This window comes from Diadema antillarum, unplaced genomic scaffold (genome assembly GCF_040938485.1).
Source record: "Diadema antillarum isolate AM-2024a unplaced genomic scaffold, OU_Dant_1.0 seq00001428_RagTag, whole genome shotgun sequence".
NCBI lineage: Eukaryota > Metazoa > Echinodermata > Echinoidea > Diadematoida > Diadematidae > Diadema > Diadema antillarum.
Genome location: NW_027272180.1, coordinates 108,647 through 130,560, shown reverse-complemented (window position 1 = coordinate 130,560; position 21,914 = coordinate 108,647). Strand labels below are relative to the sequence as shown.

At 38.3% G+C, this 21,914-nt stretch overlaps 2 protein-coding genes across 2 annotated transcripts in view; one reads left to right on the top strand and one right to left on the bottom strand.

The window, feature by feature from the left end:
• The window catches only part of LOC139709374 (transmembrane protein 198-like), a 74,192-nt gene that overhangs the window by 9,946 nt on the left and 42,332 nt on the right, over positions 1-21,914 (top strand). The window lies entirely within an intron of this gene.
• Positions 11,874-15,923, bottom strand: LOC139709367 (52 kDa repressor of the inhibitor of the protein kinase-like). Its single transcript, XM_071621325.1, has 4 exons — positions 15,895-15,923; positions 13,328-15,187; positions 12,740-12,944; positions 11,874-12,233 (listed from the first exon to the last, which is right to left on the bottom strand). The coding sequence occupies exons 1-4, from the start codon at positions 15,921-15,923 to the stop codon at positions 11,874-11,876; spliced, it is 2,454 nt and encodes an 817-aa protein (XP_071477426.1).

Sequence of the window (21,914 nt, the reverse complement as noted above, 5' to 3'; positions counted from 1 at the left end):
ATCTATAATGATGAGAAGATTTCTCACTGCCATACTACCGGGTACATATGGTATTGTATATTGTGACCAAGGTGTTATCATTCACACTGTATTGTGACACAGATGCAAATGAAAGTATTGACTGGAGGCTACTGATGAAGGCATTCTTTGTTATGATTCTATGGACAGGCTAATGTACCATACACATCCTTTACAGTTTCTATGTTCATGAACAGATTTTGAGTGGGTGGAACAATAAGAAATCTTCTCTTTTTTTTTGAATCTCGTGTGATTTCCAGATGGCTGCAACCATTGTTGGAGACCTCGCACAAGTCTGAATGAACTTTGCACTATAAAGGCAGACATAAACTGTACAGTGCACTTGTATGTCACAGTGTATGTTAGTTTGATAAGGGATAATTTAGGGGGGGGGGGGAAATGACAAATTGTAGGAGTACATGTAGAAGTCTCACTCACCACCGATTATCTACAATGCATCAGCTCTGTCAGGGTGGTTGGGGCATATAGTTGAAGAAATAATAGTAGACATGTTTATTACTCTTCTTCCTCTCTGTGTTTTTGTTTTGTTTGTATGTTTGAGGACCAACTGTCATCCCTTCAACTTCCAACTAAAATGTCAGCGTAAATGACATTCACATCTAGTGCTCTGACAATCACAGTTACATGTACAGTCTGTACATGCTGTTAAAAATAAAGTGGTAAAGGACCATACTGATATTTCTACAGAGTAGAGTGAGCTGTTCAACATGTCTGGCATTCAAGAATGTTAAATTGCTACATGATTACATGGTTACTGCTCACACTGGCTTCAGGACTGGGCAAATTGTTGCCATGGCAATCCCCAATGACATCACAGGTCAACCTAGCCATTACAATTTTCCAAGCACATGTCTCTTGCATAGCTGGCAATGTGTGTAGTGTTGGTCTTGCTGTGTTTGCGTAGTGCATTATGGTTCTTGAGAAAAATTAGATTAGATTGCCTATTAATCATGTGATTTATGTGTAATATCTGCAACAGCAGTAAGGCAAAACAAATACATTAGGGTATCCATTGTTGAATGGTACAGAGATTGTCCAGGTTATTTTCCAAACGTTCGTGATCTACTTTATTAAGGTGAAGGTGTAATTTCTGGTCCTCTGTCACTATCAATATTATAATATTACCAGTGCATCTATCAACATATCTATGTATATTTTTATTTTAGATTAACTAAGCAAAATTTGATGATGATCATTTTAACCATACATGGTTATATTTGATGAACTGAGTTTATAGTCCTGAAATCAAAATTAAATACATGTGTATGTATTGAAGGGAGGGATGTACTGTGGATATGCAAACGTGCATGTCTTCAAGAGGAGGACAGCATGTAGTGAGCTATGAGCGGCCTGTTCTCATCTTGGAATGCAGCTCATTATATCTTGTTGCCACAGGCCAGTCTCCTATCACTATTCATTCACATTCCTCATGACACACACACTTTATCCTACACCACTGCTTGACAAGAGGTTGCTGATCACAAGCCAAAGATAGCATGCCTGCTGGAATTTGACAGCTAGGGCAATGTCAAGTTATTTGTCAATGATGTATCTTCTTTCTTTTTCCTGTGGTAATTTTGATACTGTTCAATCATTTACTGAGTTTTCAAAACTGGGGAAGTATACCCCAGTGTAATACAGATGGCGCTGGACACAGATACACAGGATGTTTCAACCCCATATAGAGCAAATTGCAGGTACAAGTTAAAGTACCAGTTAACAAAATATGATTATCAGTGTTAGACCAAACAAGGAAGAGGGAGACAAGATCTTCTTAATGACTAGAATGTCATAGGCTAAAATTGATACACCATTTATTAAATGACCATGCAATATGTACACTGTACAAACGTGTACATAATCTTTCATGGTTACCCAATAGATGATACTTTCAATTATAGTCACAGCTGCTGTAGCATAAGCTTTGATTTGATAGCTATGCAGCATTGTGTACATTGCATTCAGGGCATTGGGTTAAAGGACAAGTTCACCTTCATATACATGTGGATTGAGTGAATGCAGCAATATTAGTAAAACACATCAATGAAAGTTTGGGGAAAATCCGACAATCCATTCAAAAGTTATGAATTTTTAAAGTATCTGTGCAATCACTGCTGGAGGAGAAGACTGCTACAGTGTATGATGTCACATGCGTACAACAATATAAGGAAAATAAAAAGAGAATTTCATAAAACTTGACTTTTTGAATAAAGTGCACATTTCTTCGACATGTTACTGACTTATATTAGGGGTAATATTATTTCCCGTGACATCTGAAAGAGAAAAGTCGAGTGTTCTTTTATTATATGAGAAAAGTGAGAATATCTTGAATTTTATTTATATTTCTTTATATAGTTGTACCCATATGACATCACAAGCTATAGTGTCTTCTCATCCAGCCCTGACTGAGCAGAAACTTCAAAAATTCATAACTTTTGAACGGATTGTCCGATTTTCCTCAAACTCTCATTGATGTGTTCTACTAATATTGCCGCATTCACTCAACCCACATGTCTATGAAGGTGAACTTGTCCTTTGAAACCATCAGCACTGGCATGAAGTACATTGTATACGTTATAAAGATCATTTGTACATATAAAAAAGTACCTCCATAACAGATGGTACCACAGTCATACATTTGTTTCTCTCCAGTTAAATTTAAATTTTGGACAAGAATTTCATTATTGCTGCTTTATAAATAGGCACTGGGAAGAAGGTTGTTAAAATAATTCTAAAGGAAGAAGAAGAAAAAAATGCACAAGATTTCCTACAAAGATTATCCCACAAAGATTATCCCATTAAAGGCATGATTTACCATTTGCAGATGAAACAAAAACCCAGCATTAGTGCTTTAAAATAGTTCTAAAATGTGAGTTAGGGATAGAAACAACTACTGTAAAAATTTTAATAAGTAAAATCAATGTTAAATATTGTTAAATATAATAAAATGTGAACAATAGTTATAATACAAATGTTTCTAGACTAAACCGCGTACAGTTATGGTTTATTGAGAAAAATACTGATATCTCCTTATATTTTAGGCTTTATTGCAAAATTTTTATATGGTAGGATGTTTTGTGGTACAACAGACCTACACATATCTGCATGAAATATGATACTAGTATCTTGAACATTCTTAAATCACTGCTCCCAAAGGTAAACAGGACCTTTAAACTCCAAGTGCATTCATCTCTATGATTCTTACCAATATAAGAAATGTTACATTTGTGATAAGCAGACAGAAAATCCAGTCCAGTGCAAGTGCTCTACCAAGTTAAAGGCATAAAATGTCAAGATTATTTCAAAATTGTATGGTTTTCATTATGATCTTCTGCATGTACGACTATTTAGTGTGTGTATCTCAGCCAGGTGTATGCAATACATACTGTACATGTACATTGTACATGTGTAATGATACATTTGTAGCTATGAAGTTTTGCCCATCCCATTTTGATTTGATCGTAGTGATAGCAAAGTGTGAAATACAGTACATCAGAACTTTTATTGTCCAGTACAGGTTGTACATCAGTGACTAGAAAAATGCTTGTAACCAGATGCAGAAATGTGACCTACAATTTGAGACAGACTGTCACTCACAAAGAGGTACCCATGTATGTCTGTTCAGTCACAAAAGATGCTGCTCGAGCCAAGCTAACAGCAAGTACCGGCAAGATACTACCCATGTCCATTCTTTAATAGTCAGTGGCCCTCAACCTGTAATCAGACTGGAAATATATGTTTTACATAAGATTGTTTTCAAAAAATGTAAGAACTACAATGTGTGGTGGAAACAGAAACATGAATTACACTGTGTTCAGATCATTGGAGTTTGAGTGTAAGTGGCATAATGTGTAATGTGTACCAAGAATATTTTATTTCATTAATGTCTCTTTAAAAGTAGCATCTTTCACTGATGACAAATTTGCATATCACTTGTCATTGATGTTGGGGATACAGGAAGATACATTGTGTAGATGTCTGATGAACTTCTCAGTCTAATGGAGACGTCAGATGTCAAAAGGGTTTCACCACAAGAGGAAGGCTGGGAATTCATGTTATGGGCCATTCTTTGAACAGCCACTCACAGTGCACCATCAGACAACTTCTTTTAATTTGCTGCCACTCTCTTTTCTTGCACAAAGGTACCATGTGTTTTAACTACAGAGGCATGTATCTGTTAAATTGAAATTAGTTTTAAACATTCATACATCTAATATTTCTTCAAGGAACAGGTTTTGTAGGAACTATTGTCTTGTGATGCAGGTTAATCGCTGTTGAATGATATCTGATGTTCAAAGTTGCAAGTGCTTTGACAGTTATGTGTGTTGAGAGCAAATTTATTTGTCCTTTTTGTGATTGGTAACTTTTGAAATTATACATGTCTGTCAAGCCACTTGATGTTCCAAATTGAAATAGGACTGTCAGAATACTCTTTTAGAGCCTAAACCTGATTTTGTTATGTGCCAGTTTGTAGTCTTGAAATACATACTGTTATTTTTTGTTCATAATGTATGAAACAAGATATTGATACTAGAAATGAGATTTAATATTGAAAGTGATCATAGAATAAATGTTTGCATTGCAAAATGAAGGTCTATACTACAATACAATGTATATAACAGGAGCTTCTAGAGGTTGAAGATTTGTGTGCAAAGTTCAGGATAAGCTAAGAGTGCCCAGGCACTTTCATATCTTCACAAACATTCACAAACATTCACAAACTTCACAAACAGCTTGGTACACCGCCCACTGAGTTTGTGCTCCCCCCAAAAGATGACAGTCATATTGTATGCGAAGCTTAGCTTGAACACAGACTGAGCCCAGGCTTAGCCCAGATTGAAGTGAAATATGAAAAAGGTATACCATTAGTTGGACACCACAGGGAAACAAACTTTATACCCAGCTGGAATGAAAGGCAGAAATCAAATACTATGGGGTAGGGGCCTATGTATGGAGGTCTCACCCTGAATGTGATCAAGTGAATATTGAAATCATGTCTTGGGTGGGAATGCACTTGAAATGAAAATGTTATAAATGTATCTCAACATTTCAGTCATGGTTATGATGTTCGAGAATACTGATTGTCTAGCATCATTGTTTGTAATGAAGAGTTAAAGTACATGTGTAGTAACCTTTTTGTTCATTCCCCCACACACACCAATTTACAAAAGTTATATGTAAAGTGTCCCATACCTTTTGTAACAAACATTGCTGACCACATAAAGCTTACTCTGAGGCCTGCTGGACATACATATATACTTTACCTTGATAGTTTCTGCTTAAAACTGTGGGCAGTAGTAATTCCAAAATAGTACTATATTCACCCAGAGGCACAGCTCCAAGGTGAATAATGCTCCTGGAGGCTCTGAGGCCCATAGTTTTAACCAGAAATTCCAAATTAGGCAGAGGATATTTATCTTATATTTTGAATAAAAATCTAAACCAAAAGGTGGGAAAAAATTAGGGGAGAAGTTGTGTGGTACACGGAAGATGCGACGATGTGGAGGGATCCTACCGACTGTGCGAAGTAGGGCGCAATGCCACAATTGCTTTGTCATTTCACAAAGTGACCGTATGAAGCAGCATGCAATGTCACAACATCATGTCACAGGTAGTGTACTACAGTGTATTTGGAAAATGTGATCATTAAAAAGTGACAAACAGTATACAAAGAATGAATGTTTATGAGTGCAATGGACAGAATATTTCATTAGGTGAAAGATGAAATGATCCATTCAACTCTGCTGCGCCTCGTTGAATGGATCAAACATTTCATCTTTCACGTCATGAAATATTCTGTCCATCGCACGAATGAAAAACATTTATTATTTGTTTTATATAACGCCTAAGATAGATCCCTGTCATTTGATGTTTTATTAATTTAGAAACAGAGAGAGATGTGAGATCACGAGAGTGCTCACTGAGTGCTTTACACTAGCGCGCTGTTGGATGTCACACTGCAAACGCAAGCGTTTTACATCGGCTCTCAGCGAGCGTGCAATGGATCAAATCATATGGACCCAAAATTGCACGGTAAATGGAGTCACATTGCACGGATGATGATGTCATAGTGAAATGGGCAGAATGATCAGTATCAAACAACCAATCAGATGACAAAGATCTCTTCGCATGTTATATGATATACCATGGAGTGTCAAACAGGCCAACATTCTGAAATAGTTGAAAATATGTACATTATGTGATAATGAAGCTCATTCAACCAATAAGTAGTGGATAAGTTTTTTGATCCATAATCTAATAACAAATAATGCATGCAAACTGGATTCCAAGTACTGAAGTGCATTAAAAATGTGGTGGTAGGTGGAATAGCTGTTTACCAGGTCCTCCAAAGGACTTGTATCCATATACAAAACATACTTTAATTCATCATTTTAGTAAACCAACCCATTGTTCCAAACTGCCACATTATGTTTCTATGAGATAGGAAGACATTGCTTTAACTTTATTGCCTTTGAATGCATGTTATCAGGTAAATACAGTAAATGCCTGCAAATAGTGAAATATGACTTCATAAGACAAATTACAATAAGTGCTTTATTACTTTGAAGGATCCAGATCTGCTTATCAGCTATTAGTTGCACAAAGCTCACACAAGAAAACAAACTTAGTCGAAATTAAAGCCTTGTATAAACACATACACATACAAATATTATAGGGACACGTTTGTAACTTGGAACATTTGTAGACAGGGGAACTTTAAGCCTTGAAACTAAAGAAGGAGATAGAGAGAGAATGAGGGAGATAGAGACTTTGAGATTGAAGAGAAGCAGACATTTGATTGATCATGCTACCTCAAGAAGAGGAATTTTAGGGAAGTAGACACCAACACTCTGAGGTTCTTCTGCCATATTTATTATACAAATGTATTTGCTCTATCAATTGTCATAATGTGAGAGAATACAGAGAAACCATTCTGGCACCACATGATCTGAGTTGTTTAAAGCAGTTTCTGCAGACTTGCCTTGTTTTCTACATCTCCTTCATCAAGCACGCATAAGAAGCCAGGGTTAGTGCCCCTCCCTGCTAGTCCTCAGCTTTGGCGTCAGTCCCTGTTTATGGGTAGCTACAAACAAAACTCCTTGCATCTCTTAGGGGCACAAAGCCATTGATTGGCATTTCAGAGCAAATAACATCAAATTCAGATTTCTTTAATACCCTTCCTCATCTTCCCTAGATGTTCTCTTTCTTGGTTTATGAAGGCATTCTTTCTAATACAGTTGTGTGACATTTGAGAAAGTCACTGTTTCTAGTGCAGTTTCAGGCTATGTTGAAGAAATTAAAGCATGTCTGTCTGCAGACCAATTTCTTGCCATCTGTAGAAGTGCTGATATCAGAAAGCCCTCTGTAAAGGGAAAATTTAAGTTCATAAAATTCAGTGTAAGTGTTCTTCACCGCATTGCTAAAATTGTGCACAGAGTTCCTGATAAGGTAAGTGCACTTGCTCTCAGTTCATTCCATTCAAAAAAGATGGCAATGTTTTTGCAACCTTTTCCCCATTTACTACTAGACATTATTATATTGTGGAGGGCAATGTAATGCCAGAACCAGTCATATTGTGAAGTGCATCATTAAATAAAAAAGGTAAACAAAATCTGTTTATCATGAAAATAGTTGATTTATCTTTTGTTTCTCACAGAACTCATTGTAAACTCAGCTCCAACCTTTTACGCTATCCAGGCAGCATCACAACCACCAAACTTTCCTGTCTGTAAGAAATGTCATGGTTAACAAGGACCGGATACATAAGAGTAACTGCTCTCCTACAAGCTGTTAATGCATGCTTTTAGCTTGCAACTTGAAATGACGAAATTATTTCAAGGTGGAAATGTACTTTTGCATGTAACTACATTTGATCTGTGCTATTTGTATCTAAGATCAGATGCTTAATCTGTTCTATTTCACAAACGGAAAGTAATTTAGTAAAACCTTGTTAGGCTCCAACTTGCCATCCATTACTTGCCAGGCTAGGTTACCACAAGCTAGACTGAATGTTAAAAATGTCACAATTAACAAGGACCTCAAGCATATGAATTGCCTGTGCCATGCAAATTTCAATGAGTTAACCGTATATAACATAATGCCAGGTAGATACATTTCCACCCCACTGTTCTCATCCCAATAGTAAATGGGTTGTAGGTGATACCAGTTGCAGGGAGCTAGAACTTTTGTTTTTCAGACATAACCCTCAATGCATCCCTGCTAGTAAAGCCTCAGTGTGAAATCATTTTAAAACATCAAATAGTGTATTTAAAGTTGGCAAATCAAATGGAAAAGAATTTTTTTTCATGTAGATGGTATTAAAGGGAGAGAAAATGAACTTTTTTTCATTTAAATACCTTCAGATACAATGTGTATGTGGGACTCAAACACTAATTTGATTGACTTCTGCTGGACTCTGGTCTTTCTAGAGCATTTTAGCAGTGATTGATGGAGAGATGCCCATTTTTATTGTTTCATGGGAAAAGCTATGCAGAAATCAGATCAAGTTATAACCATTCAACTCAAGAGAGAGAGAGAGAGACCAAGTGTGGAACTTTTTTTCTCACCTGTAACATTGAAATGTAAAATACTTGCAAAGCTGTACTGATAGGGGAGAAGAGTTTTAGTAAGTTCTCCCTCCATCAAAGCTCTCATTAGCACTACAACAAATCAGTCAGCACTGCATTGAAATCAGGTCATTAGCATGTAATGTTGCATTTACTCTATGTGTACATGTCTGTACTTTATAGGAAAATCCAGGACAATGTAAAAGTTAGTCCAAAAAGACAGAGTAAAAATTTAATAATATTTGGATGAAAGTTAAGAAAGTAATGAAATTGTGTAGTTTTACCAATACCAGTTCTTGAACAGTCAATATGTTTTATGCAAAAAGTGAATTGATAATGTCAAGGAGCTTCAAAGCTCCTTGATAATGTCATGTCCTCACAATTTGCCACTGTAATGTCAAGGAGCTTTGTGTTTGAAGCTCCTTGGTAATGTACATAAAATGAAATTTCCAGTTACTGATCAAACACAATTATACCCCTGTCTCAAATCCTGATATCTGACTTACTATTTCTAAATCATTCAACCAGGAATAACATTATTTGTTATACTTTTAGACCGGAGTAAATTAATTTTTGCTATTTTTTTACATATTCAATGGAAAATTGTTGGTGACATCTTCAGCTCACTTATTTACATATTATTCATATTAACTGTTCAAGAACTGTTGTACAAAAATAAGCAAATCTTTTGAATTTCATAACTTTCTAACTTTTAATTCAATTCTGATTAAATTTTCACTGTTGTGCTTGTCATATATTATTTCTTCTTTTCATACTAAATTTTAACTGGTCTGGACTTATCCTTCAGTTTTGGTGGAGATGCTGGGGAATCAGAATTTAACTTTTTGCGAGATAATTAAAACAACTTATGAAATATTTAAGAGCACACAATTCTAAGAGGAATTCAAAGTTTATTTGATGGAAATCAATTTAGAAATGGCTGAGATGTCACAAAACAAAGTAAAACACAGTGGTCCTAATAAAAGGTGAGTCCAGCCTTTTATTAGGACCTCTTTGTTTTTTATATCTCAGCCATTTCAAAACCAATTTTTATCAAATAAACTTTGAATTCCTCTTAGAATTGTATGCTCTTTCATGTGTCATAAGAACTTTCTCATCTCTCAAAAAATGGAAATCTGAAGCCCCATCTCAACCAAAACTATACTACCCTATATAGGGTGTGGGAGGGGGGTATCCCCCCTCCCACAGTAGGGAGATTTTTCATTTTTAGGGTTGCCAGCTTGCGATTTTAAGCATACTTGCATGCTCTATTTTTTATCTTTTTTGCTGACCCTGGCTGATCCGCGGTCCCTGGGTTTGTGATGTCCCAATGGCGATGCAGAGCATCGTCCACAAGGCGATGTCTGTGAGCCACGTGGAGCCGCGTGGCGTCGCGCCGATTTTTGTTTTTTGTTTTTTTTTGTTTAGCTATTTGAACCCCGTAAGTGATGTTTTCCTGGCATCTACTAACGCAATGGAGAACATAAAAAGCAGTCCATGATATTACGTCTTATTAGAATAAGATCAAATAACAGTTTAAAACACAGTTATATCCAGAGTTATCATGTGTTTGGTTATCAATTACCAGATGAGTTGAATATTATTATATCTTCACACAGTATTTGCACTTGAATTGTTTTCTCTCTAGTGTGCGTTCTTTCTTTTTGGTCTAACTCTAACAACATGAGATACAAATGAAAAGTAACTGGGAAAGATACGTGATAAAAAGGTAGATTTAAGACAGTGTAACATATGTTGAATTGCATAGTACCACAACTCTTAAAGTAAACTCTGCGATGTTGATTATACTGGAGTTCAGGCCAATGAAGTAGAAATGAAAATTAAGTAGAACTAAATGTTGCTTATAAATTCAGCCAATTGAAGGTTGTGCATAAAATTTGAGACTCAAATAAACAAACTTTTCACAGGTGCCACTTGTTATGCTACAATCATACAATTTAGTTCGATTTTCGATCTTCACATAAAATCAAGTTAACTATATGCAAGGATTCTACTGTGAAAAAATTGTGGTCAGATGTGAACTCATTAGGTAAGAATTATCATCAGTATACTTGCGACAATTGTGTACGTTTTTATGGGATCTCTTTGTGTCATTGAATGACACTTACTCAATGTTGTTGGTACACTGTTGGTCATAAAGGTGGAATATTTTTGTGAGTTTCAATCCTTCCACTTAAATCATTGTAATTTGAATACTTTCAGAGCATTAAAGATGATATTTGGACACAATGTTATTTAATAGTTTTTGCTGAGTTTAGATCAAACACCAATGGTGTAGATCATTTCATGCTTCACTGAGCAATGGTTTTATCCAGTCAAAAATTCAGAATAATTGTGAATAAAAAAAAAACCGCCCCCATTCTACAAAAGCAGAATTTTCACCAGGGTAAAGAGTGTAAAAAATTTGTTCTTCATCCCATAAGGTAATCCGTGACTATCACGTATTTTACCACGCTTCACTGAGCACATCAAGAAAAAAGGTGTGTTTTTGGCAAAACCAGAATTTTACCAACTTCGTTTTATGCTGTGCTCAGTCATGCGTAAATGACCGTCAACTAAAAAAAAAAATATCAAACAAGGCTTTCACAAGTTGTTACGCATGACTGATCACAAATTAATGGCAGATTTGTAAATGTCCTATCTCCAATAAACCATTTCTGCGTGCTCAGCGAAGCATGAAAAAAATCATTCAAGTTATGATTTACGTTAAGGAAAGAGAAAGAAAAAAATTGGAACATTGAAAATTATAAATTTTCGCAAGTGTGCAAAACGGGGCGCACAAAACTTTTGCACCATCATCCACATTGTTGTGACTGGATAAAACCAGTGCTCGGTGAAGCATGAAATGATCTACACCATTGGTGTTTCATCTAAACTCAGCAAAAACTATTAAATAACATTGTGTCCAAATATCATCTTTAATGCTCTGAAAGTATTCAAATTACAATGATTTAAGTGGAAGGATTGAAACTAACAAAAATATTCCACCTTTATGACTAACAGTGTATGTTAATGCTCGATTCTCCTAATGTAAACAATTTCAAGACAAATGTTAATCCTCCCAGCCATGAGGTACACTACAGCTGGTGTATCTTTGGTACATCTTTTAGCAAGTTTGGTTCTCAAGGCATTTTTTTATTTCTCCCAATCATGTCATTTACCTTTAAACTTCATATTTCTGCAAAAAAGTCATTTTCACAAAATGTTGAGATACGAGCTTTTATAAGCCCATCGACAATATGTGGTCTAGTCAAATAGGATGGAGTTGCACAGGAGTCGCCTTGGGTTAACCCTGACGAACTGCTTGATCACCTCTGCCGTGTCTAGCTGTGCTGCATGTCTGAAGTGTACTGCCATTAAGGTGAGGCCCGCCAGTCTCTCCTCTGTCATGGTGGAACGGAGGTATGTCTTCACACGTCTGAGGGCACTGAATGAACGCTCAGCTTCGCAGGATCCGATTGGTGACGTGCAGCCAACTAAGATCAGTTCCCTGATGTTGGGGAAGACGTCACCATCAGCTAGTGGCAGGGTGTCGACCAGATTGTCAGGGACGTCACCTTTCTGACAGAGTGCCGTACAGAAACTCTTCCAGCGTACCAGCTCTCTCTGAAAGCACAAAATTAAAAAAAAAAAATACAGAAATAAACGTATATTAAAGCCACTGTATAACATTGTGGAATCCCCATTTAAAAAAGTATCAAACTTTGCTATCTGACACATATGTTAGTGTTAAATTGGACCAAGAATCACCCTAGAACACATAAATTTAGACAGTTCAGCTGTCACTAACAAATTGTGTACCGATTGAGAGCACATGATTTACCCGTCCGGGGTGGACTCAAAATCTACTACACAGCAGTCTATGGGGAAAACTGGAATGGTCTCTCAGTGGTTTTCACTGTTCAAATGCACTTAATGATCATTTTGAACTGCAATTTTTTCAGGGCTTCATTCTTAGACCTCATCTAAGACACTGGTAGCATGGGGAATCATGAAGTTCAGATTTTTTAACTGGAAACACTGTTATACAGTGCCTTTAAGATTCATTTTATACAATATCTGCACAATCTCCACCACCTTTTCACTGTTAAATGTAAAGTGTCATATCGTACCTTCAGGGCCAGGGGGAAATAGAGATCCTTCTCCCAGAAGAGCAGATCCTCAGCCAGTGACTCGGCATCCGCGAGCCCTACCATCACCAGAGGGACAAGTGACATGATTGACTTCAGTGCACGGTTGTCAGCCGAGAACCTGTCGCCCAGCTCCTGTAGAAAGCTGTCCATGAAAGGAATCCCAACAGTTCTCTTGTAGTACTCACTGCAAAATACGAACATTGCAAAGGCTTGAGACACTGGTGACACCATCAGAATATTGTCTCTGTTTAAGGCGCATTACAAGAAAGGTATAATGGTAGCTGTGTGGAAACTGTACGCTACATAAATAGCCCCGTCCCATTCATGCCATGATATGACTTTTAAATGAGCATTAATGTACTAACTGTTTGGTTTTTTTTTTATAACTAAAGCATACCATAATGCACCTCCATGCCAAATTTGAAGTTAATCCGAGAAGAAATGTGGCCAGTACAGCACTCACAATAAAATATATCTACCGCGGACTCAGCGGTGTGACGAGGCCAAATCCATAGTATCCCTCCAATTCCGAACTCTGTTCGGGAGATACAATAAAGTAATACAAACCTGGCTGTGTCAGCTGGAGTATTTGCACGGTGTGTCTGGTGCTTGGCTCTTCTAGGGACCGCGATCTCTCCCCCAACATCAGCAGCAATCCTCTCGGCCTCTGTACACCAGTTCCTCCAGACCGAGTCGAAGTCCGCTCTCATTCTTCTCACCTCATCAATAGCTGTGTCGATGAGGTTGTAGGCGGCAACCACATCAGCATCTCTCTTCTGGAGTTTGGTGCTCAGGCCTTTCACCGTATCCAGACCATTGACCAGGATGACCAGGGCTATGATGTTGCGGCCATTCCTGAGAGAGGCCATGAATCCCTGAGCCCTGGTACGGGTTTCAGCATCCCAATCCCACGATGACTCGATCTCTGCATATTCACCTGGTTGCACCATGGCGTGTACGCATGTGAATACGTACTCATACAGAGAACGGAATATTTCCAGACAGTCGTGCCTCTCTGTCCATCTCGTTTTGCAGAGCCCTTTGAGTTTTTGAACGCGGCTTTCTGGTGCATAGGTGCCGAGTATCGTTTCCAGGAAGCGTTGTCGTTTCGGAGACAGATGGAAGAAGAGATGGATCTCATTAATCACGTCGATCATGTTGCGTAGTACTTCTACTTTGCATGCTTTGCCAATGGCCAAGCTCAGAACATGTGAGCGGCAATGCGTGTACAGCGCCAGTGGGTTCTTCTCTTTGATCACGGCCTGAGCTCCTCTTTTGTCACTAGCCATTGCAGATGCTCCATCATATGACTGCCCACGCATATCCTGTACATCAAGGCCATGCTTGTCGAGGAGGCTTAAGATGGATTCTGCAATCCTCTTACCAGTCGCCCTCTGTAGATGAAGAAAGTCCAGGAAGACCTCCCTGACGTGAGGCTTCGTATCAGTGACATCCACAAACCTCAAGCATAGTGACAGTACTTCTTGATTTCCGTGTGGATCGGTCACCTCATCAGCAATGACGCTGAAGTATTTCACGTGTTTCAGAGGTGCCAAGATGTTGTCACGCAGGCAGTCCGCAATGACAGTAATGATCTCATTCTGTATTGTTTTTGATGTGTACTGTTGGTTCTTCTTTCCCTCCTTCAAATGTTCCCGGAGGATCGGATCACATTTGGCAGCGTGCTCTAGAATTGCAGTGAAGACTCCTCGGTTGGTGAGCGGGTCTGCTGTTCTGTCATCTCTGTGACCACGTAACGGTAGGGCCTCCATGCCACACAGCTTGACGGTATTTACAATCACTGAGAGGATGTGCATGTTCTTACTGGAAAGCGCCTGGCCCTTTTTGTCAAGAATAGTGTCAATCCTGGCTTCTGGGTTGTTGTATGTTGCCAGAAAAGCCTTCCCTATCACCATTGCCTCATGGTGGTATTTGTATGCATCATGTAGTGTGAGAATGCCATCTTTGCCTTTGGCCTTGCTGAAATTCTTGAATGGGGTCTTCACCAGGGTTCCAAGCACTCCTTTGGCCAACTTGGCTTGGAACAAGACACAGTACTTGCAGTAGCCTCCACCTTGTGAATGGGAGTATGAAAGCCACTCATAGTCTTTGAGCCATGACTCTTGAAAGGTGAGCGGGACTCGCTTGCCCTTCTTTGTGACCTCATATGTTGCAAACTCTCGTCCTTGGTAGCTATGTGTTAAGTAGTGATAGCGATCACTGTCAGACGACTGCCCCGACACCAACAACCCAATGTCCCAGTGGTATGGTACCTCTGTTCTTGTAGTGCTGCTAGCCTGGGTTGGGTCACTCGGGGGTACTGAACCACTGTCTTGAAGCGTATTACTGTGATCAGTAACAGTGGGGGTGGTCCCATCACCAGGAATGTCCGAGTGCAGGTTATGTTCAGTTACAGTCGGCGCACATCTGCAAAGTACAAATAAACAGAAGACAGATCAGGCATTTAAGAAATTTTAAGAATATTATTAAAGGGGAACTCCAGAACAGGTTTAACCCTAGGTAGTAGTGGTAGTCCGCAAAGCGACATGACACAGCCGGGACGTTTCATTACTCTTTCGTTAAAGTATCTCGCATCTTTAGAAACTAAATTTGTCGCACCCGCGTATACTGTTCATAAACCACAAAACAAATCCATTAACCCGAAAATCGCTCAAAAATGTGATTTTGAGTACAAACTCAATGTAAATTGTTTTTACAATTTATAAAAATTCATATTTCAGTGCTAAATTTCAGTGCTAAAAACAACAAAAACAAAAGGTAAAAAACAAAGAAATACGTAAGAAATTCACAAAACAAAAAAACATAAAAAAATAATTTCAGTGCGGCAACTTTATTGTAACTGAGATAATTGATAGAAATGTTACAAAGTATATTTTGACCATAAAATAGCTTTCCATAACTTTGTATCAGAAATATTACAAGCGAAAATTTGATTTTATGAATAAATTTATTAAATTAATTAAAAATTAAAAATTCGATTTTTTTTTTATAAATATTTTACTCTTCTTACAGTTTACATCGGACTTTACGTGTGCAAATTTTTAACAGACTATTGGAGTTAACATACATTTGTAATTGTACATCTATTCAAAGAAGATTTAGGGAAGTCTCACTTTATCAAGCTGAAAATGACCTCTGTCATTTTTGTATACCACGGGTGTAGATCGGGGGGGGGGGGGGATGTGGGATATAATATCCCCCACATTTGGAGAGAGGGGGATGGCCTGTACAATCACCCCCCCCCCCACACACACACACACACACACTTTTCATGATAAAATGCTGATTTTGGGGGAGGGGGGGGATTTAGCTGTAAAACCCGATTAAAATGGTGTATGAGTGACTAATTTATGCCAAAAGTTCCTACCGTGGAGGGGGGACACTCCCTCCTACATCCTCCCCCGCTTGGTCACTTCGCTCTCTCGCAGTCATCCTCCCACTCCTCCAGACAAATCTACGCCACTGTTTACAAAGTGAATGGAAAATTTAAAACGGCCGGGGAATCGCTTAGTTTCGACTACTTCGTTCAAGGCAGCCACTCGTAGGGGAATTCCCTTACCATAGGGGAAAATGGACCTCCGTAGCTAGTAGGGGATACCTACGGGGAAAATGATCTTCCGTAGGGGAAAGTAGGGGGATTTGATGTTTCTGAAACTTTTCTTCAATTCTGTGGGCAAGTTTAAAAAATACCCCTCAATTCTCAAAGGGTTTCAAAGAATTTTCGCATTCTCCAGTGCGAACACACATTGAAAATTCCTTGGCAACTACCCGGGGGCAACTATCATTTACTACTTTAAGGTTATTTGTAGGGGAAAAGTGTTTTTTGTAGGGGAAAACTGGGTTTCGTAGGTGAAAAATGGGGTTTTAGGCAAGGGCGTAGGGGGAAAATGGTGTCCGTAGGGGAAAATACGCATGCGGCGTAGGGGAAATGAAAATTTTGAGTGGCAGCCCCGATTCCCTGCCTTCACAGTTGGGATCACTGACCTAAAACCATGGACGGGGGGCGTGCGTGCTGATTTGCGAACAAAAGTGATGCCACCGCCATGTTAGGACCATGACAACATGCGTTTCGCAGCACGCATGCGCCCATTGTCGGCGTTCATGGTCCGCCTATGGTGGCTGAAAAGCTGCTGCGACTGGCATCATCTTTCGCATACGCCACCTCCCGTCCATGCTTTTACTTTTAGGTCAGTGGTTGGGATATATAGTTTTGTAGAGTAACGTTAGAACTACAGGGCTGCCAAATCTCACTAAGAAGGAGACTCACTCATTTTGGGCCAGTTTCTCACTATAACATTTATTTCATTTGCATGCATTTCTGTTGATCTCACTCATTTTGATCCCTGTATTATATCATTGGCCTATGGGAATCTCACTCTCAACTAGTTTCCAATGTTGGCAGCCCTGCAGTAGGCCTAGGCTACAGTGCTATTGTACTAGTATTTTACCCAACACGCAGGTTCGAAATGCTTTCACTTCACCTTGCACGAGCGAATTACTTACGCACATCATAATACCGTTACGCACCTCATTTTGCATTCGCATTCGCCTGTCAAAATACAATTGAACAGTAATGTACTGTAGCCAGTGTAGGCTTACCTGAAAAAGTCTTTCACAGACGTTTGCTTTCTCTTTTTGGGGACGTGAATTTCCATGACAGACGGGTATTCTGTAAATCGCAAAGTTGATGAGCCGGCTGGGTCCCGGGAACATACGCTTGTCGATAGGCGATAGCGCTAGGGCTAGGCCGGCGTGTATGTAATGTGCAATACGTACACTGCATCAATACAATACGCGCGCGCACTGCATGCATCCGATGCAATACGCGCACCGTCATCAGTGCTACATGCTTGCGCCGCGCACTGCATCATAAATGGGTCTAGATACGTGATGGCGTTTTTCTGTGCGCATCACAGTGATGTGCATAGAAAAATTAACACATGTTCACTTGGTGGGGGGGGGGGGGGTTAAAACCTATTGCCCGAGGCTGAGCCTGAGACAGAGTGCTACAGGAACATATTGTATGCGTCTGGACATTATGGTGGCGTTTTCCTATGCACATTATATTTTTTACTTGGCAGCCCAAGGGGGGGGGGGGGTTTAAACCCCCTAAACCCCCCCCCCCCGTAGATCCGCCACTGATCTGATCGCTATCTCACACAATTCATCGGCTTTTGTATGTCAAGCTTTACAGCATGTGTGAATGAGAACATCAGCATCAACATCAACATTTTGCACACACATGTTAAATTATTCTTCACATTACATGCTCAATTATCTTTCAAAATCTGACTTGGAGCCTGTGCCATTTGGTTGGTACATGGTCTGTAAAACGTTAAGTGGTGCAAAACAAACACAAAATCTTTTTATTTACCAAGAAAAAACATGAAAATATACAAACGATATTTGTTATCAAAATTCAGAAGCGTTTTGAAAGTTTTGATCTGAATGATTTCTACTGTTTTTGCAAAAAAAAAAAAAAAAAAACACCTACTGTTCTGCTGTTTTTTTTGTTTTTTTTTTTTTATTTTATATAAATTTTAGTGCAATGAGATTTTTTACCAAGTCGGTGGACTGGGCATAACAAAGCAAGCCAGCTGCAAGTATGAAACTGTGGTCATGAAAGTGTAATATAAGGGGTTTGCATCTGGCATACTGTATGTGCCGTATATTTAGCGGGTCTAATTTTTTATGCCTCCGCCACGAAGTGGTGCCGGAGGCATTATGTTTTCGGGTTGTCCGTCTGTCCGTCCTTCCGTCCGTCCGTCAGGTCCGTCCTTCCGTCTGTCCGTCCGTCCTTCCGTCCGTCCGTAATGAATTCTGTGGACAAGGTAACTATCAAAACCTGTTGAGGTATCCTAATGAAACTTGGCATGTATGTGTATTAGGGGGTGAAGTTGTGCCTATCAACTTTTGGGTGCACATGCTGAAGGTCAAAGGTCAAAAGGTCAAGGTCAAATACATAAAATTTCATTATTTCCACCATATCTATTGAATGCCTGAAGATATTTTCTTGAAACTTAGTGTATGCATGTATTACCCAATTAAAATTCTCTGGTGATAGTTTGGGTCATGAGGTCAAAGGTCAAAGGTCAAAAGGTCAGGGTCAAATACAGAAAATTTCACTATTTCCACCATATCTATTGAATGCCTGAAGATATTTTCTTGAAACTTAGTGTATACATGTATTACCCAATTAAGATTCTCTGGTGAAAGTTTGGGTCATGAGGTCAAAGGTCAAAGGTCAAAAGGTCAAGTAAAAATATTAAAACTTCTTTTTTCTCCGTACCTTGGAAAATTGTTCAAGGTATCTTCATGGAACATAGTATATAATACATGTACTGACTGGAAGTGATTATCTAGAGAATGTAGGGTTCATGGGGTCAAAGGTCAGGGGTCAAAGGTAAAGTGCAACACTTCAAAATATTACTATTTCCCTCATATTTATGCAATGCCAGCAGGGTTATTTTTTTTTTTACATTTGGTGTATGCTTGTGTAACCTAATAGAAATTCTCTGGAAAGTTTTTTTTTCTTCTTTTTTTGCCTCAAAGGTCAAAAGATCAAAGATCAAGTGAAAGTGCTGAACTAACTTTTTCCTCCGTATCTCGGAAGTGGCTCAAGTTCTCTTGAAACTTAGTACATATTATGCATGTTCTACCTGAAAGTGATTATCTTATGAATTTTAGGGTCAAGGGCCAGATGAAAATGGTAACAATTTACTATTCTATTCAGAAATTGCACTTTTTCTCCACACCTGTACCTTGAAAATTACTCAATGCCTACATGTATGAATGGGTCAAAGTCAAGTTAAAGTCCTTAAATCCCTAGATACATGCTCTCCTATTCACCCAATTAAACCTAGGTCAAGGAAGGTGAACATTCAACACATTTGTGACAAACTTGTCATTTCAATATTTTGCCAATTTTGTGAAAATGTAATCACACATTGTCCACATGTACTATCTACACCTATTAGGAAAATCATTCATTATGGCGGAGGCATACCAGTCGCCAAAGCAACATTTCTAGTTATGTATTGGGACTTCCCGTCAATTTCGCAAGTGGTTAAATTTGCGATTGTGGAGTACAGTACAGGACTAAACACAGAATGTATGCATGCACGTCACACTCGTGTCAGGATCAGAGCTCATATTTTCACATGTTTTTAAATCTGTGAATAGCACCCGACTTGCGAAAATCATGAAAATAAAACCCCCCGAAATATTTGGCTAAAATACACTATACTGATGTCCCAACTGCCCCTTGAAGTATTGATTAGAAAAGCTGAGACATAAAATTCTCTGATGTTAGTCATTATCAGTTCTTTCCCCAGACATTTGTCTTTTCCTGTCATCCCAGGAAAGAGCTGGGAGGGGGGGGGGGGACATGAACAGAGGGAAAGAAGCGATTCAAAGAGGAAAGATTCCTCCTCCTCCTCTTCAGACTCAAGACGCTGCATCCTGTTCCTATCATCTATTCTCAAATCTTTCTATATATCTGGAGACAGCACGGTCTTCAGAGAGAGGATGTGAATAAGTGTTTGCGAATGTCCTGCCATTTGATGCTGATCAGCACTGTAATTGGTAAGGCAGTACACATTTGATGGCTACATCAAACAGCTCTTGCTGAATTTGGTTGACATTCCATGGTTTAGCTTGCCTCAGTTGCTCACACATCCTGGCTATCTGGCCATACAGAATGACTGTATAACTTATAAGGGAAAAAAAAAAACAAACTAAGTAACACATAAGACCATCCAAACACAAAGCACTTTGAAGTAGATCATCATCTTTGTAAGAATGATTTGGTAATACATTAAAATCATGTGCTTTTTGATGACATTCTTTTACAGGTTTGTGTTTTAAATATGTTATGCAGTGTTACTATTGAAGGGAAAGACATCAAACTTACAGTTATGGGATTTAACATGTTTTTTTTTTTTTTTTTTTTTTTGACAAAGTACATTGTGCGTACCACGATTTTTCCTGTGTTGTGTATGGTACGATTTTGGTCTATATTTTATGTCAGGAGTACGGTAATCTATATGGTTATTAAAGGCATTTTTCTTTGCACATTTCCTATTTTTGATAAATTTTGATAAATGTTTTTCTTTTTCAGAGATTATTACCGAATCAGGGTTTATGTAATTGTCCCGGCAAAAGTTTTATTTGTTTGAAGATAGACTGGGGTTTTTGAGGTGTGTTCTGTAATCTACAATGCGTGGATTATTTGCAGTAAATAATATTTGATATATATTGCCTGTGGTATATCATAAGACTTTATACTCATTTCAAATATAATTTATTACATCTCTCATTTATATTGTTTTGCTCTGTATTTTCTCATATAATTCCAAATGTATCAGTTCTTTCAAGTATAAATCATTGATTTTATACAATATGATTCCAGTTGGTTCAGATTTGTATAAGATATTTCCCAGAAAATTTCATTTTTACTATTATTATTTATAATAATTAATTATTTTCATACTTTGGGAAGCAGAAAATTGTTAATAATCAATTATATTTCAGTTATATTAAAATTCTTCATAATTATATGCTCTTTAGATAGAAAAATGAAAGTAAACAGATGCTAGGATTCGTGCACGTGTTGTATTCACACTTGATTGTTTCCGTTCAGCTTTGTTCCTGATCTTTGAAGTCTAGTCGTCGTACAAGCCATTCCTTAATATACTGATGTTTTCATGCTTACTGTTGTTCTTCTGTGAGGTTAAGGAGAGGTGTAAAGGAAATTTTAAAGTGTGAGTTGTGTTTGTAAGATGCTGAAGTTATAGAACAGACTATTCTTTGCCTGCGTTACGTTTGTATAGCAGGCAAATGTTGTTTGTTCGTTAATGTATTCATGCTTACGCATTCAGTCGGAGCCAGAGAATCCAACGTATGAATGGTCCGGAATGCCACAGATGGCTTGTTAGAGTAAGGTTTTCAATGTTGGGCATATAATAGTGGCGTTAACGTGCGCTAGTAAATCATTCTAGCTTGCATCTTCACCACGACCAGTTTAATTTATTTGTAATAATTTGGTATTAATGTATGCTCCTTAATGAGCCACAAGGTTTTCCAGAGTTTTTAGGTCATTGAGTTTTATCTCTGGTTTTTAACCCCGGGCTTA

Excerpts from the sequence above, each read along its gene's own strand:
- LOC139709367 (XM_071621325.1), bottom strand. The coding sequence starts at position 15,923 with ATGACAGAGGTCATTTTCAGCTTGATAAA. Across the intron at positions 15,188-15,894 it reads GTCATTTTCAGCTTGATAAA|ATGTGCGCCGACTGTAACTG; the intron begins GTGAGACTTCCC and ends TGTACTTTGCAG. Across the intron at positions 12,945-13,327 it reads ACTCCAGCTGACACAGCCAG|TGAGTACTACAAGAGAACTG; the intron begins GTTTGTATTACT and ends CGTATTTTGCAG.